The 18,623-nt window shown below is 46.8% G+C and overlaps 1 protein-coding gene across 1 annotated transcript in view; it reads left to right on the plus strand.

The window, feature by feature from the left end:
• Nucleotides 1-8,495: 8,495 nt before the first annotated feature.
• THRB (thyroid hormone receptor beta) overlaps nt 8,496-18,623 on the plus strand; it is a gene marked incomplete at its 5' end in the record, with an annotated part of 80,504 nt that continues 70,376 nt past the window's right edge. The window contains 1 exon segment of the mRNA NM_001190391.1: nt 8,496-8,753. Within this exon segment, the coding sequence (NP_001177320.1) occupies nt 8,496-8,753 (258 nt within the window).

Genomic DNA, 18,623 nt, shown 5'->3' on the forward strand with positions numbered 1-18,623 from the left:
TGTGTGGGATCTTCCCGGACCAGGGATTGAACCAGTGTCCCCTGCATTGGCAAGCAAATTCTTAACTGCTAAGCCCCCCATGGAAGCCCCAGAATTTGAACCTTGACTAGCTGAGCCCATAGTCTTATCCACTAACCTATCCCTGCCTCTAAAAAGCAGAACAGTGTTCATTTTCACCAGCAGTTTGGGGAAGATAATACTATTGGTGATAGAAAATCTGCATTGAATTGCTTTTAATAGAAATGAATCCACCTTGTGATCAACCAATGGCTTCTGGATAAGAAAATAGGCAGAGTCTGTGCTTAGGAAGCAGTTTTCTCTTTGCAAGTATCAGACTATTGGGGAACAAAGTATATTAATTGTTACAATTGAATTGTGCTAGGCAATGTAAATGTAACCAAAAAAAAGAAAATCATCCATGTAAGTAAATGATTGTATCATGAGGTAAGCAGTAGCATGCAGGGCAAGGGAGGTCCATTTTGGAACTATGGAAGTCTGAGGGTGGATGGATTGGTTCAGGAAAGTTTAAACAGTAAGCTAGGTCTTGAAAGTTGAATAGGGGTCAAAGCTGTGTCTTCACCATTGTGTTGTTTGACTGACCAAGCAAGCTAAGCAAGCTGGGTATGATGACAGGCCAGCCTTCACAGGAATGCCTGTTTCATCAAAATGTCTCTCCCATCCGCCTTGCACAACCATCAGGAATCCAACATTAGACATTCATTCCCGGGCTGTGGACTTACACTCCTCAACCATCCTCTTTAAATCACAACTTCAGCTGAGAGGGGTGACTGATCCCAGATTCTAAGCCGTTAACATAGTGGTGCGAAGTCCTTTGGGCTTCCCAGGTGGCGCTAGTGGTAAAGAGCCCACCTGCCAAACCCACCTGCCAGTGCAGGAGACATGAGAGATGAGGGTTCAATCCCTGGGTCAGGAAGATCCCCTGGAGGAGGGCATGACAGCCCACTCCAGTATTCTGGCCTGGAGAATCCCATGGACAGAGGAGCCTGGCGGGCTACAGTCCATAGGGTAGCAAAGAGTTAGATACGACTGAAGCAGCTACGCATGCCTGTGAAGTCATCTGTCAAACTTATTTTTCCTGGAGATGTTTTTGAAAATCTTGTTTAGAGAAGACTTGCGCTGGAGGGTGGGGCAAGGAAAAGAGATCGTTGAGCGCCTGAATGAAGAGCTAACACTTACTGAGTGTTTAAAGTGTGCCACGCACTGGTCCAAGACCTTTTTATGTACGAACGTATTTAACCATCACAGCGTTAGAATGTTCCCATCGTACGGACAAGGAAACTGAAGTGCAGAGCAGAGACGTGACTTGCCCAAGGTCACTAAGAGCTCTGTGAGTAGGTGACCTGCCCGCAGTGGGGACCGAGGACCCAGAGGACGCAGGAGGAGGGAGAGAGACGGCGAAAAGGCAGCCAGAAGTAGGGAGCCATCAAAAGCAGCCTCACCTGCACACACGTTCTGTTGAGGACGAGGGGTGACGGCAGGAGTGTCGATGGCGGCCGTGGTGTTGAGGATAAAAGGTGAGGTACCTGTGTCCACTGAACATAGTACAAGTAACATGAAAAGTGAGAATGAAAGTGTTAGTCACTCCGTCATGTCAGACTCCTTGCAACCCCATGGACTGTAACCCACCAGGCTCCTCCATCCATGGGATCCTCCAGGCAATAATACTGGAGTCAGTTGCTATTTCCTACTCCAAGGGATCTTCCTGACCCAAGGATTGAACCTGGGTCTCCTGCACTGCAGGCAGATTCTTTACTGTCTGAGCCACTGGATGCTCGAAAGAAACATATTATTTTATTAATAGTATTGTTCCCTTTCGAGAGAAGGCAATACATATGGTCAGGTACAAGACACACATTAGGTGGCTACACGCTGTGCTCACCTGAAGAGCACTTAGTTGCTAAATACATCCACATACATTATTTCATTTGAGTCTTAGAAAAATCCCATGAGCAGCATCTTGTTGCCCTTTTGCAAATGGCGAAACTAACGCGTAGAGTCAGGAAGCGATATTCCCAAGAGTAAGACCCTTCAGGCCTCTCAGAAGACTTGGGACTCCAGTCTTCCAACCTCATCCCATCTCCCTCCACCAAGGTGGACACCGGTCCAGCCCTTTTGGTTTCTCATTTCAGTTATCTTCTTGGAGAAATGCAACTCAATATGTTCTTCAAAGGGGGAAATCTAACCTTCCTATAAAAGGGAGAGGGAGGTGGATCCTGGCGGTTTTCTTGGGAAAACAGGAGGTGGTTGTATAAGGACTGGGGAAGGGCACCCCGGCCATAGGAAAGAGTCTCTGCAAAGATTCTGTGTTGGGAATGAGCTTCCCAGGTTTGATGTCCACGTGTCCAGAGGACAGAGAGCTGGAGGCGGAGGCACAGGATCAAGGCTCAGCGGACAGGCTGATAAACGCCGCAGAGCCTGCGAGCTGCGGCAAGACCTGAGCACGTCATTCCAGTACTGATGGGAGGTCACCGGAAGATTCTCAGCAGCAGGGAAATCTACTCTGATACACATTTTTCAGAGGTCACTCTGGCTGCTGCGTGGACCATGGACTGTAGATGGCAGAGAGGGAAAGGTGGGAGACGGATTGTGGACATCAACAAGTGACTGGGAGGACTGAACAAGACAGTAAACACAGTGTGTAAAGAACTTTCAAGGTCATCATCTAATGCTGGCTATTAATAGGTCAATGGCGACTCATCAAACGAAGGCAACGATGAGACCGTATCAGTTCACAGAACAAAAGATATGAAGCAGCAGATGAAGTGCTTCTCTGGATTTTAGTTTCCCCGTCAATCAGGAGGCAGAATGGTGTGTGCTTCTGGGATGTTCAGGAAGGTAAATCAAAGTGGCTAGTGCTATATACCTGGTCCATAGTCAACGCTCAGCCAAACATGAGTCTCCTATGTGACTCCACAAATAAAAGTCAGTGGATGTGAAGATAGTTGAGAATTCCATAAGGCTAAAACTTAGGGTTGGAATAAAAAATGTGAGCAGAAATCAGAGACCTCAGTGGCCTCATGCTTTACAGTGATAATTCTACACACTTGCTGGTGTGCAAAGCATATTATATATATACATCCCCTGAATACAGGATACGGTTGGGGGTCTCAGGGCCTTGTGTTGATGGCCTTTTAATGCAAACTCAACACTCATGATTGGTGCCATGAAACTCCAGCCTGCTCAGCAGCCCCTTCCTGAGCACTCTGGCATAATCCTGTTTCCCTTGCCTTAGCACTTTTCTGTGATATCAGCTTGCTTTTGTGTCCTGAAATACTTGCATATTTTCATGTAATTCTTTTTTTGGATGGACACATTTATTTTCTATTATCTTTAATGAAATTTCCAGAGATAGGATGTAGGTAGTTCTGTGGGATTTATGTTTTTTTTCTTTTGGGGAAAGAACCCTTTAAGGGCAGTTCTAGGTCATTTGAGCCCTTAGAATTATGGCCATCTAACACAAATGCAATCATTCAAATCTAAATGCCCTGAGACACACAGGTCAAGGTGTGTCTCGTTATTTTCGTAGCAGTTCACATGCCCCCTCTAGTTTTTTTTCTTTGATTCTACTTATTCATCAATTCGCCTCATAACTGCCCTATTAAATTAATTATCTTGATGCCTAGAGTATGAAATATTAAAAGCCAGATGTTAACTGAGATCCATTTAGGAGCTCATACTTTATTTTTTTTTTTTTAAATTTTAAAATCTTTAATTCTTACATGCATTCCCAAACATGAACCCCCCTCCCACCTCCCTCCCTATAACATCTTTCTGGGTCATCCCCATGCACCAGCCCCAAGCATGCTGCATCCTGCGTCAGACATAGACTGGCGATTCAATTCACATGATAGTATACATGTTAGAATGTCATTCTCCCAAATCATCCCACCCTCTCCCTCTCCCTCTGAGTCCAAAAGTCCGTTATACACATCTGTGTCTCTTTCCCTGTCTTGCATACAGGGTCGTCATTGCCATCTTCTTAAATTCCATATATATGTGTTAGTATACTGTATTGGTGTTTTTCTTTCTGGCTTACTTCACTCTGTATAATCGGCTCCAGTTTCATCCATCTCATCAGAACTGATTCAAATGAATTCTTTTTAATGGCTGAGTAATACTCCATTGTGTATATGTACCACAGCTTTCTTATCCATTCATCTGCTGATGGACATCTAGGTTGTTTCCATGTCCTGGCTATTATAAACAGTGCTGCGATGAACATTGGGGTACATGTGTCTCTTTCCATTCTGGTTTCCTCGGTGTGTATGCCCAGCAGTGGGATTGCTGGGTCATAGGTAGTTCTATTTGCAATTTTTTAAGGAATCTCCACACTGTTCTCCATAGTGGCTGTACTAGTTTGCATTCCCACCAGCAGTGTAGGAGGGTTCCCTTTTCTCCACACCCTCTCCAGCATTTATTGCTTGCAGTTTTTTGGATCGCAGCCATTCTGACTGGTGTGAAGTGGTACCTCATTGTGGTTTTGATTTGCATTTCTCTAATAATGAGTGATGTTGAGCATCTTTTCATGTGTTTGTTAGCCATCCGTATGTTTTCTTTGGAGAGATGTCTATTTAGTTCTTTGGCCCATTTTTGATTGGGTCGTTTATTTTTCTGGAGTTGAGCTGCATAAGTTGCTTGTATATTTTTGAGATTAGTTGTTTGTCAGTTGCTTCATTTGCTATTATTTTCTCCCATTCAGAAGGCTGTCTTTTCACCTTGCTTATATTTTCCTTTGTTGTGCAGAAGCTTTTAATTTTAATTAGATCCCATTTGTTTATTTTTGCTTTGATTTCCAGAATTCTGGGAGGTGGATCATAGAGGATCCTGCTGTGATTTATGTCTGAGAGTGTTTTGCCTATGTTCTAGGAGCTCATACTTTAGGAACTATAAGATATTATCATTGCCAGAGTCTCCCTTTTAGAAATGTATTTCCACTACTGCGCACATCTGTATCCCAGGTAATCCTCAGAAGGACAGGTTTTTGAGTGAATGTGCATTTACAGCCATTCCTGCAATCTACAAGACAACAGCCAGTTAACATCTGACTTTTAATGCTTCGAGCAGTAGATCCCAAAACAGTTGATGAGTATTTTAATACAAGTTTAGTCCAAGGCGTGTAAAACATTCGAATCTGAGAAGGAAACTGTACCTTTATCTGAAATCTGCCAATAATTTGTTTTCTTACCTTAGATTTTCTTAACCCCGTGGATCTCAAACTCTGCTGGGTATCAGAACCTTCTGCAGAACTTAGTAAATATCCAAATTCCCAGGCCCCATCCTATCTCAGTGAGCCTGGTCTCATTGGTTTGAGTTTAGGGGGAACCAAAGGATATGAGTTGGCACAGAAATAGCAGGAACCCTCATTGCTAAGCAAACATGGAGTAACGCAGGGCACAGCTCCCACAGTCAGCTGAAGTGAAGGGGCCTGGAGTGGTGTCTCATCCCTCCTTGGGAATGGAATAGGAATTATATTTGCCCTTTTCATCTTGGGAACTAAAATCCCACATGCTGCCTGGCACAGCCAAAAAATTCTGGGCTTCCCCGGTGGCGCAGTGGCAAAGAACCTGCCTGCCAGTGCAGGAGGCGTGAGAGACACAGATTAGATTCCTGGGTCAGGAGGATTTCCTGCAGGAAAGAATGGCAACCCTCTCCAGTATCCTTGCCTGGAGAATCCCAAGGACGAAGGAGCCTGGCGGACTACAGTCCATGGGGTTGCAAAGAGTCGGACACGACTGAGTGGCTAACACTTTCTGTTCATCTTGGGAAGGTAACCGAGATCCCTCCTTAAATAAATCCTTCTTGTGGGAGGGGTGTTCATGTTTGGGAACGCATGTAAGAATTAAAGATTTTAAATTTTAAAAAATAAAAAACTAAAAAATTAATTAATTAATTAATTAATTTAAATAAATAAATAAATAAATAAATCCTTCTTGAGCTTTTCTGAAGGACCTCTAGTCCCAGCAGTGCCCCAGCCAAAAAACCTGCCAACTGAGCAACGGAATATCACTATCACGAGTATAACTGCAGATCGGAATTACGAGCTTGGACATGGCTCCAGTGAATGGAACACTTTTCCCAGACCACCTTGGCTTCTTTTCATAGGAAAATGGAAGGCAATCTTATTCCTTGTCTCAGCCTCCAAGTAACATCTCTTGCTTGTAAGAAATCCCCACTCTTGCTGGCCCAGGGGATGTGCTGAGCAAGCTTTAATGGGCCATGCTATAAAGAAGAACATCCCCTTGGTGAGATCTCTTCCAGAGTCTCTCATCAACGCGTGTTGACTAGCTCCCTTCACTGGGGAGCACTCTCTACCCATTAGGCTGTATTTCTTAATTTCTGTGTGGTCAAGGGAATTAATACCACATTTTAAGAATTTCTGCAGAAAAATCAAATGTTGGAGGCTCTATAAAAACACTGTGACAACTTTAACATTACTTATAAAGGAACATTGCACAATGTAATTTACTGAGGATTTAGAGTCCATGACGATTGAGTAGACATCATAGAAACACGCATGGGTGAGAACGTGTCTCACATCAGTCGAAACAATGAAACAACTTTTGCAGAGTTAATCCTCACATTCAGTGACTTTATATTCAGCTCATGAAAATGTCACACCCTCATGGATACTAGGTCCTTGAAAGAATTCTGCAGAGCTATGTTTCATCTGAAATGCCATACAATCTCCCAAGATCCTAATCTTTTGTTTTCTTTTCATGGGAAGTGAGAATAAGTGCCCATAACTGCACCAGTAGCTGGCAGGGTGGGGTCCTGACCTTTAGGATTCACCATGCATTGAATAATGCCACCTAAACTAAGGAGAAAGACCCCCGGGCTATTTCACACCCCGCACACAATGCCAAGCACAGATCTGAGCACAGAGTGAATTTTCAGGGCTCTTCTCTGAATAAGATCAAACGTTACATCCCAAGCATTGTATGATTTTTTTCTTACGGGGATCATTTCTTACTGGCCAAGTGAGGGTATTTCAAGCTGCAGGATTTCCGCTTACTGTGACAGAGAAATTGAGTGTTGGCTATTACTGCCTTGCTGTGATTTTGTTCCAGTCTTCTCCTATACTAGAACTGAAGTGGACGGGAGTGAGGACTTCCACAAGGTAGTCCCAAGACCAGGAATGGTAAACGCAGCTTCCAAAGGGGGCTGGGAGCAGATGACGCCTTTAGACAAACCACCCTAACCAACGTCTCTGAAGACATCTAGCAGCTTGACAGAGGGGGCTGGTGAAAACCGAAAGCAGGTTTAACTCTTGCATTCAACAGTTTAAAATTTACCTTAAACGTCTGAAAAGCAGCTTTCAATTCCCAGTACTGCGCATAGATCAGGGTGGGCCTTGTCCGATATGCTATCTACAGTCCTTGGGTCATTTCAGCATAAAAGAAAATTCACCTGTCAGTTAATCTTTCCATCACTGTCTCTAATCACTTAAAAGTAGAATTCTATTTGTGTTTTTTTCCTATTTTGACAGACAGAATTTCTGGAAGTATGGGTGACCAGATGGATTATGCTTTTTAACGTGAATGCGTCTACAAATCATCTATATTAGCTTACTCTTTTCACTCTCTTCCTTGCATCCGTGTTCAGAAAAGATGTTCAAGGAGGTAAAATTTGCCCCCAGGGAAAGCTGGTGTGAGAACGTTTTCATTATCTTATCCAGTTGTTTCCCACTCTCTAGAGGGCAGACCTTCAAGCCCCTTGAGATTGAGTAGAGGAAAGAGCATCACACACAGAAAGCGTTAACTGCCTGTATCTCAGCGCAAGAGAGCGGGGCTTTTCCTTCTGTCCTAAGAGCTCTTAATTTGCCCCGCAACTAAAGCGCAGTCTGCTGACCTCCTCTCATCTCATCTCGCCTGTTCGGGAGGACATGGAAACCACTGACACAGTGTCCCTTGGAAGACCCAGCCCCTTATGCCAGCCTGTTGGGAGTGGAAGGTGCCAAAGGAGCCCGAGTTGTCACGCTCATGTAGCCACGTGGCACGGCCCTCTCAGGGAACAGGGTGCCCCTCAGGTCAGCCGGTGATAACACCCAAGTCAAACAAGGCCGCATCCCGGACGTTGTACGTCCCGAGGATCTGAAAAGTGTCCACGGCCAGCCCTGACCCTCGAGACCTCACATGGTCATCTAAGCAGTATCATAAATTGGTGCCCACTTGCTCCCGAGCCATTGCCATCGGGAGCGGGGCTGGCGAGAGGGTGGCCCTCCCGTGGAGGAGCCGATGTCTTCCTAGGAGCTAAAATCGGGGGAAACGCGCTAACTCCTCCGCAGGCAGCGCAGCGCCGGGGGACTCGGAGCCCGAGGCCGCTCCCCGAGCGTCTTATCGCCGCCGTGGGGTGGAAGGGCCCGGGAGCGCGGCCAGCCCCCACGAGCCCGGGAAGCGCTTGCCTCCCGGACCTCTTCCTCTCGGCCCCGTCTTGACCATGCCAACAGCCCCGTCATGTCGTGTTTTTCAACCCTCCAGAAAATGGCCTTCCAGCCTGGGACAAGCCGAAGCCTTGTCCCGACGGCGAGCCGGAGTGGAAGCTCGTGGGAATGTCTGAAGCCTGCCTGCATCGGAAGAGCCACCCGGAGCGGCGCGGGCCCCTGAAACATGAGCAGTCGCCCCTCATCCAGGCCTCCTGGACGAGCTCCATATTCCATCTGGACCACGACGACGTGAGCGATCAGAGCGCGCCCAGCGCCCAGGCCTTCCAGACGGAGGAGAAGAAGTGCAAAGGTAACCAGCTGTGTGTGCGAGCCGGGTGGCCGCAAGGAAAAGGACTCTGGGTGACCGTGTGCGGGGTCCCCCTTGAGCCCAGGTATGCTGTCCGCGTGGCTGTCCGGCAGCTCTCTTCCGAGCGCCTTTGCCCCCAGACCTTCTGTGGAGCGTGAAAGCAGTGGGTTTCTGAGAGCAGTTGATTTCAGCTTCCTGTTGGGGCCACTTGGGGAAGAAGACATTTTTCTTTCTCTAATGAGCAGGAGGGTTGTTAGTTTTGGCTTCGGTCCTGTTTTTGAGGCTGAGTAGAAACAGACACTGCTAGCATTACGTAACTACTTGCTTTGAAGTGTGTGTGCGTGTGTGCGTGCGTGTGTGTGTGCATGACTTTTCCCAGTTGTGCCAGTAGCTAATAGGATCTCCAAATCTACCTTTAACCTAAATAGACAATGCATGTTCAAAAGAGAGGTTTGAAGTTGTTTTCTTTGACTCATTAAGTCCTGTGTCATCAACCTGAAAGGCGAGATTATGGTGTTAGGGGGTTGTCACCTCATAAAAAATGTCAAACGGGCCTAAGTTTCTGATTGCATCAGATTTAACTGGCCTTGACCTCGGGTCGCCTCCGCCCTGGCAGATGTCTTTTGTGTTGATCGCTTTATGGTCTTAGGGCTTCCCAAAATCTTTGCTTCTTAAATCAGTTAGTGTCTTTAAATGTCCAAGTTCATGTTGACCCTCCACCCTTTCTCAAGTTAACATTTTTTAAAAATAAAGTCCTTTTCCATTTTCTTTGAGGGCTTTGATTCATGATCAAGTTTTTATGGGAGTGTATGTTGATTTACAATATTGTGTTAGCGTGATAAACTTTCAAATGGTGTGTTTGAAAATCTGCCAACCACATATCAAAATATATTAATGAAAGTTTGTAAAGAGACCTATATATGAGCCATATAGGACCTTTGCAAACTGTTCTAAATTGAGCATAAGCATGTGATTCTGACATCCTTCTCAAAAAACTGCTGATTTTAACTTTTTTGAAAACTTGAAAAGCTGCTTGGAAGCACCAGTTGACCTGGGAAGCTGGGTGTGCAGATTGCGTCAAATGAAAACAGGATTATCTAAACAAATTATAAAATAATGGTATAAGCTCTCATTCGAATGCAGTCAAAACCATCCATGTTCTCTTGGGGAGGATCTGTGTTTGAACTGTCTAGGAGACTGAGAAATTGAAAGGGATATTTAGAAAAAGAGCAAAGTAAGTTTTTCCAAAGGAGTTGGGATATAGAACAGGGATGTGTGTGTGTGCACATTTGTTTGAAATACAATCGAGAGTTAATCTTAAAATCCATAACCACATCGTAGCTTCAAATTTTAGGAGCTGGCATCAGAAACACATCAGGCCTTGGTTTACAGGGCACTGCAGTGTCCTCATGACCTAAGGACCCAAAACTAAACTTGATTTATTCCTGACTGGTACCTGTGTTCGTTCGTTCATGGATCCATCTCTGTCGTTTGTGGGAAAACTTGGCCTTGCATATCTAGAGTTTTTGACAACTGTACACTTTCCGGTTTGTTGGTAAACCTTGAAAGCAAAAGGAAAGAGTTTCTATTTGGTTTCCATGACCCTACTGCTTGTAACTACAGAGATTAAGGTCGCGGATTTTTGAGTCTACCATATTTGGGCTAGAATCTCACCCTTTCCACTATCCATCCTTGAGCAAAGCTATGTGATTGCTGACAGAATTGAATTAGATAATGTATCGCTATTGAAGCTCTTAGCACAACACCCCTCATCGTGGTCTCTGAACATCAGCGTCATCCTTGCTGTGATCATTCTTAGTGTCTCAGCATCATTAAATCACACAGATCCCCTGGGCCGCGCTCTGGTGAGGGAAGGAGGAGACCAGGACATTTGGGTGTGGTGTGGGGTGGGAAGTTTCAGGGAGGTTAGACTCGGGCTTGACTATCTGTTCTGGATTCATTCGGCTCTCTTTTGCTGCAAGGGAGAGAATTATTTCATAGAAAAATGTAATTAAACTCTTGAATGAAAGCCCTTCCTCCGGATTCTAGTTGTAAAAGGAACACAACAAAGGTAAATGTTCCTGCAGTTTCCAGAGCAACCGCCAGGATTCTCGTCGGCATGGACACGAGGCAGTGCCTTGGTTCAGCATGGAGAGTCTGGGGACGCCCACACGGTCATGGCTGAAACCTTGTAACTTCACTCCTTCCCAGTGGACACCCGTGTTTGATGAGGCGGTGGAGGGGCCGGGGAAACATCTGGATTAGATGCTTTTCTTTTCAGAGTTGGGTGCTCTTCGTGTACTCAGCTTGCCAGCTGCCTCTTCACAGGCGCTGTGAGAAGAGCTCTCTTACCCAGGCTGGGCCCTGATCTCCTAGCTCTCTCTGTATAGCCCGCAGGCGCGCTTGATATCTCTTTCCTGGGCTGCCATTCCATGCATCCCATCTGTGTTTATTAAGTGGCTACTAAGTGCAGGACATTGTCCTTCATAGCCTTGAAAAAAAATAGCAGCAGACCCCAAAATCCATCCAAGTTCCCCCATTTCCAGGACCCCAAGTGGAATTGAGGAGAACCAAGTTAACCCTTTGGCCACCTGATGTGAAGAGCCGACTCATTGGAAGAGACCCTGATGCTGGGAAAGATTGAAGGAGGAAGAGGAGGGGACGACAGAGGATGAGATGGTTGGATCGCATCACGGACTCGATGGAGATGAGTTTGACCAAACTCTGGGAGATGGTGTAGAACAGGGAAGCCTGGTGTGCTGCAGTCCATGGTATTGCAAAGAGTCAGGCATACCTGAATAACAATAACAACTAACCCTTAAAGGATACAAAATGTCAAGGGTCTGCAGTGGAGAAGCCAAAAGAACAAATAGACGGCTTCAAGTTGTACTAAAACTCTTCTCCCAAATCAGTGATCTAGCCAGTCTAGACAAGGCGCCTCTGAGTATCGTTCATGGTTGGATTGTTGTTTAGCTGCTAAATCGTGTCCAACTCTTTTTGACCCCAGGGACTGTAGCCCACAAGGCTCCTCTGTCCATGGGATTTCCCGCCAAAAATACTGGGATGGGTTGCCATTTCTTTCTCCAGGGGATCTTTCAACCCAGGGACGGAACTCATGTTTCCTACAGGCTAATTCTTTACCTCTGAGCCGCTGAGGGAGCCCTTGTGGTTGGGGGCCCTGCTACAAACTCTTACTTCCTGCCTGTCTCTGCTGATGCAAGTACAGAAACTGAGAGGAAGCTTTACAAACTGTCATTGTCAAAAAGCACTGCCACTGGCGTTCAGAGGTGTGCTCAGTGGATCCGTCTCACTGGACAGTGTAGACTCTAGCTGGATGTTCTCAAACTCACCAGTCAATCATGCAGTCCAGAGCCCACGTTTAAGTCTGCTGCAGCAGAACCAAGGATTGGGCCGTCTCGGACTGGCTGTTGTGTAAATTGTGTGAGATTTACTGATTTATGCTTTGCAGCGTTCTTAACGTTTTTCTTTAGGCTTATTTTTGGTAGGTACCAAATGTCTTCTTTGTCGGGTTGATCTCAATACTGTTTTTATTTCAGTCTAGGCGTATGTGTGCTCCTATGTGTTACAGTTATTCTAAGGAAACTAACTGGTAACATCTTTCAATAAAAAGAGCGCCCTGGAGCCCGGACATTCTGCTACCGATCCCACAGTTGAAATCTGCTCTAGTGCCAGAGACTCTTTCCAACCCGAAGCAAGCGTCCCCGTTCCCTCGCCCCAGCCACGCTCCACCTTCGCAGAGTTTTTTGCCACCTCCTCGTGCCCACCTACTCCCCTCCCAGAGTCTGAGATGGTGCAGCACCTGGACCTTCTTAGAAATGCATAATCTCAGGCCGCAGAGAACTGGACTGGAAGTTCTGGAAAGGGGCCCAGGAATCTGTATTTCAATCACTCATAAGAGATCCTTAAGGCGTGAGCATCAGGAGGTGCCTGCGATTACGCACAAGCTCTTAGCACCAGTAAAGGAAAGGGTCTGCCACCTAGTGGACACCGGGGAATGTGCCTCCACAGTCATGTACGGATGTGAGAGCTGGACCGTGAAGAGGGCTGAGAGCTGGATGAAGAATTGATGCTTTTGAACTGTGGTGTTGGAGAAGACTCTTGAGAGTCCCTTGGACTGCAAGGAGATCCAACCAGTCCATCCTAAAGGAAATCAGTCCTGAATATTCATTGGAAGGACTGATGCTGAAGCTGAAGCTCCAATACTTTGGCCACCTGATGCGAAGAGCTGACTCGTTGGAAGAGACCCTGATGTTAGGAAAGACTGAAAGCAAAAGGAGAAGAGGGCAGCAGAGGATGAGGTGGTTAGATAGCACCACTGACTAACAGACATGACTCTGGGCTAAATCTCGGAGACAGTGAAGGACAGGGGAGCCTGGTGTGCTGCAGTCCATGGGGCTGCAAAGAGTCGGACACGACTTAGCGACTGAACGACGATTCCCTTCCTTGAGTGCAGCGAGGGCGCCCCCGAGTCTCCTTCTTGGTCTGTCCTTCCCTTGGGCGTGGCTTAATTGCCAGCTGGGTGTGCTGCTTGCACACTCCGGCCAGTGACATCCTTCTGGGACGTGAGCCCTTCTTGAGAATCCCACTTTGTCTGACTGGAGCCCTGCTCCTCTTTAAGCTCTTGCAAGGCTTCTCCTTTCAACCCTCTATGCCCCTCCAGGGCTTCTCTTTGGGGACCACATTCCCACTAGCCCCACGGGGATGGGTCCTGGACAGGTGGAGGCACCCGTGGAGCTGGGTCTTGCCAGCCCTGTGGAAGCCAGCCAGCCAGCCCTCCATCCCTGGATATCTGGCCTTGGTTTCCGCCAGGGAACTTCCTGAAACTCTCGAACCTGGGAAAAAGCAGGCAGAGAATGACCCATTTTTTTCCTGGAATTAGGGAAAAAGCAGCAATCTGGGGAGCTCACTGCATTTTCTCTGTAGGTCTGTCTGCTCTGTGCTGGACAGCAAGAAAATCAAATCTCAGAGACCCGGGAAGCCAAGAAGAGAACAGTCAAAATAACCTTCCCGACAAGGTGCTTTCCAAAAGCCTCTCATGTACGAGGAGTGAAGATGTCCCGAAAGTTCCCCAGAAATGAGTTTTAAAAATCATTTGTAATTCCATCCTCAAAGGAGATGAAGAACTTGATTATATTTCAGTCTTTCTCCTGTGTGTATCTATTTTTTTACAAACTTGGAATCACTTTTAACCAACTGTTCAGGCTTAACTACCATCCACATGTTCCTTTGTCATTAAATATCCTTCTGAATCCTGACTTTTATTGGCTATAGATGATCCTTGCTCCTAGGTATCATTTGTTAAATGAGGTCCCAAGATTTAGACAAGTTAAAGTAATTTTCAAAACTATTTCTTATGTTCACAAAGGACAGACTATTAACTCATGCTCTTTAGAAGGAGGCGGGAGAGGGAAATGACTCAAACCAGTGACGACCATTTTAAATGATGTATAAGTCTCATCCACCAAAATAACAACGTGGCCTAAAACTAAGAGACGTGAAGTCAAGTGATTGCACTTAATAACCCTTCAAGTTAGACATTCGGCTTCTCAGCACATGACCGCTCTCTCTGTTCTTAAGTGAAATGCAAGGACATCTTCAGGTTGGCGAGTGTTTGAGAAGGTGGGGGATTAAAAGGCTTGAGCCCTTCCACCAGGAGACCATCTGCTCGCGCATCTCCGCTCTCCTCTCTGCCCTGGCTCCCCATCCATCAGGAGGCGCGGTTCCACAAGAGCACCAGGACTCATACGCCTCAAGGGCACCGGGGAGGCTCGGCCATCAGCAGCAGAGTAAGTGCTCTCCACCGGCTTCTGGCGCTCGGAGAGCTCTGAGATCCCATACTTCAAAGGCAGGGAAGCACACCCATCAGTGGCCCAGGGCAGGCAGAAATAGGAGGGCTAGTGGAGAAATAAAAGCCCTCAGCTCGATTGGAGGGGAGGGAAACGGAGAAGAGCAGTGGCAATGTCGACCGCAAGCAGACCTCAGAAATTCAAAGCTCTGGTCCACCCGGCCGCAGTTTCACCGAGATGCAGCCTCGGGCAGTGGGGGCACCGTGGGCTTTCTGAGGCCAGTGAAGCAGCATCTGCTGAGCTTCCCTGGTGGTTCAGACGGTAAAGAATCTGCCTGCAATGCAGATCGACCTGGGCTCAATCCCTGGGTCGGGGAGATCCTCTGAAGGAGGGCATGGCAACCCGATCCAGTATTCTTGCCTGGAGAATCCCCATGGACAGAGGAGCCTGACAGGCTACAGTCCACGGGGTTGCAAAGAGCTGGACACAGCCGAGTGACTAAGCACAGCACAGCAGCGTCTGTTACAACGTAAGATGCTGGTGTGCTTTGACCCTGCTGTCCCTCTCAATATAGTCTGTCCCATGGAAATACAGTACCCAAGGGCACAAAGTTCTGCGTTCCAAAGTTTTCTTTGCACCTTTGTTCTTATAACTGAGAAATTGGAAACAATCCACATGTCCACCCAGAGGGGAATGATCAAACAAATTATGGCGTATGTAAAGCATCCACTGGAAAACAGGTTTTTTTTAAATCGCAGTGTTAGGAAAACTTGGTGGAGAAGCAGCCATTCATGATCATGTAATCCCACGTCAAGTTTAAAAAGTCTGTAATTGTGTGAGCACAAATGCACAGAGGAAAATGTTCCCAGAGACACATCGCCCTGTGACAGCAGACAGCTGGAAAAGGAAAGCTCGGAATAGAGGGTATTATTAGCTCAGTATACAACAGCAGTTCACACTTCTTACAATTCCATTAATGGAGAACTGGTGTAGTTCTTTTTTTAATGTTAAGATCCCATGCTTCACAGTCAGACAGACTCAAGTTGACTGCTGACTCCTTCACTGAACCTCTCTGAGCTGAGTCCACTTAATTTTGAATGAGATAATAATACCCAACGGCTTCCCCAGTGGCTCGGCAGTAAAGAACCGGCCTGCCAAGGCAAGAGACACGGGCAGGAAAAGCAAGTTTGACCCGTGGGTCAGGAAGATCCCCTGTAGAAAGGAAATGGCAACCTAGTCCAGTGTTCTTGCCTGGAAAATTCCAACCCATGGGGTCACAAAAGAGTGGGCGCCTAGACAACAACCATAACAATAATACCAAGTTTTCAGATTTGTTGTAAAAATGAAAGCTACTGTGTGTAGAGCACTGTGCCTGCCACTTAGAGAGATGCTACTGCCGCTGCTAAGCCGCTTCAGTCGTGTCCAACTCTGTGCGACCCCATAGACGGAAGCCCACCAGGCTCCCCCGTCCCTGGGATTCTCCAGGCAAGAACACTGGAGTGGGGAGATGAGTGATGACTTATTCTGATAACTGTTCTGAAAACATCAATAATTTCTTGGCTTGGTACCTCCCTCCTCCTGCGGTTTTTATTACCCTTTTGGACCTTGAAATATGTTGATGAGCTTGTTGTTCAGTCGCTCAGTTGTATCCAACTCTTTGTGACCCCATGGACTGCAGCACGCCAGGCCTCTCTGTCCTTCACCAACTCCCAGAGCTTACTCAAACGCATGTCCATTGAGTCGGTGATGCCATCCAACCATCTCATCCTCTGTCGTCCCCTTCTCCTCCCACCTTCAATCTTTCCCAGCATCAGGGTCTTTTCTAATGAGTCGGCTCTTCTCATCAAGTGGCCAAAGTATTGGAGTTTCGGCTTCGGCATCGATCCTTCCAGTGAATACTCAGCATTGATTTCTTTAGGATTGACTGGTCTGATCTCCTTGCAGTCCAGTCGATGAGGTAGATACACATAAATGACGAGAAGCCGAACGAACCGTCACATATACAGCTGAAGACAGGCTTAAACGACCAAGGAAAGAATCCATAGCAACAACCGAGGTATTTTTTCAAACTCTTTAAATAGTTTTAAAAATTAAGTACAAAACCAAGAAAAGTATGAAAGAGCTGAAATGAAATTTGCACCAGGCAGTCTGCTTCAGCATCCAAGCTCTTTGCCACTATACTCTTGTAGCCGTTCATTCCCCTCTCCAGGGGATCTTCCTGACCCAGGGATCAAACCCAGGTCACCTGTATTATAAGCGGATTCTTTACAAACGGGCAAGAGGATCCAGGTGCCCTGAGGAAGAATCTGAAACTGTGGAGAAGATGCCGGCCTACCTGGAGGAGAAGCTGCAGGGCAGTGAGGCCTGCCAGGAGGGAGACGGGGCTCAGCCTGTGCCTAGGTTTACAGTCTGAGGTCACGTTCCGGCACTGCCGCTTATCAGCTGCTGAACCCTGAGTTAGTCGCTTAGCCTGCCTAAGCCTGTTTCCTCATCTATCAAATGGGGACCACCCCCCCCCCATCCAACTGTGGCAAGAAAGAAGCTCTTAGGTGATTGCACAGGACCACTGTGAGTGCCCAATAAATAGAAGTTACTTTCTCATCATGGAGCTTGGAAACAATGTGAGAAGCAGACAGGATATTAGGGCTGTAGAATGCCCATTTGAGAACAGCCGCTGAGTAGCCACTATCAGGATTGAAAGCTCTAAAGCCGAGGGTGTAATGGAAGCAGGGGGAACAGACACAGCAGCTGAGACGCACGATGCTCCCCACAGGTGGTTTCAGACAGAACGGGGACGACGTGGGTAATGAGCTTACTGACCTTGTATTGAAGCTGGAAAGGTATTGGGAGAGTCACTTGTACAAAGACACCACGGGTGGCCACTGGAATTCAGAGCCCTTTACTTCCCCCAGGCGTTGCCCTGAATGCCTGTAATTCCATCCTGGCCCTTTCTCTGCCTTTCAAAACGCAGACCTCCTGGTTGGATATCTTTATCAAGTCACTAGCATCTCCAAGTGGAGAACTGGATCAGATTTCTTTCCTCCTTGACAGGATCCAATAAAGACAGTGGAAGGAGGCCACAAAAAATGTGAGGATCCTAGGGAAATGGATGCGAAAGAGGAAACAAGGAGCAGGCCCCCCGGCAGCGCTGCACAGGGTTAGGGTTGTATACTGCACAATGGGAGCGCGTTCACCGCAGACCTGGTGCCCTGAGAACAAATGCCACCTGTTGAGGTCCTTTAATGGACCGGAACCTGGTGGTCAGGAGTCGACCGATAAGGAAGTAAAGGAGAGAGAAAGAGGCTGATAGTTCTCTTTTTACGCAGAAAGCCAATAAAGCCCCTTCATGGGGCTTGCTCTGTTCACGAAGGCCTCAGGCGCCCTCTCGATGGGGTGAAGGCGAAGAGCACCTTCTCGAGAGGGTCTTAGAAGCCCGGAAAGTGAAACCAGAGGACCTCTGCACTCCAAGAAAATAGCCTGATAGAGAGAAAGAGAGAGAAAGAAAGCAAGACAAGGGGACCAGAGCTCTGATGGAGCAAAGGTGTGGGCATATATACTGTAGTTATTCTCAGCAAAGATAAAGATTAAAATTCCAGACTTACAAAACACAGGCGATCCATATTAAAGAGAGAGAGTTGTAAACAGTCACTTTTACCATATGGTTCACAAGAAGGAAGAGGGTACTTATCACCATATTGAAAAATTAACAAAGGAAATGCCTGGATTCCTCAGCCCCCAGGAGAGGCTTGCCTCTTCTCTTAATTCCTGAATATAGGAATTAATAAGGGACAGAGAATTCCTGACAGGCCCAAAACAGCACACAGGAACCCTCCTGTTAAATGCTTACTGACAGGCACCCACCTCACTGCTGGCCAGGAGCTGACCCTGACACAGGATGAAAATACAGATATTCCAGTCACATTTAGACAGACGTGTGAATGGCATGTTGACCATTGGCTATCAATGTATTCCGAGACTAATAAAACTCTTTTGTATAATTTAAATTCGCTAAGGGAATTTCTTGGTGGCCCAATGGTTAGGACTCTGCGCTTACACTGCTGAGGGC

Source organism: Ovis aries, chromosome 26, assembly GCF_016772045.2.
Source record: "Ovis aries strain OAR_USU_Benz2616 breed Rambouillet chromosome 26, ARS-UI_Ramb_v3.0, whole genome shotgun sequence".
NCBI lineage: Eukaryota > Metazoa > Chordata > Mammalia > Artiodactyla > Bovidae > Ovis > Ovis aries.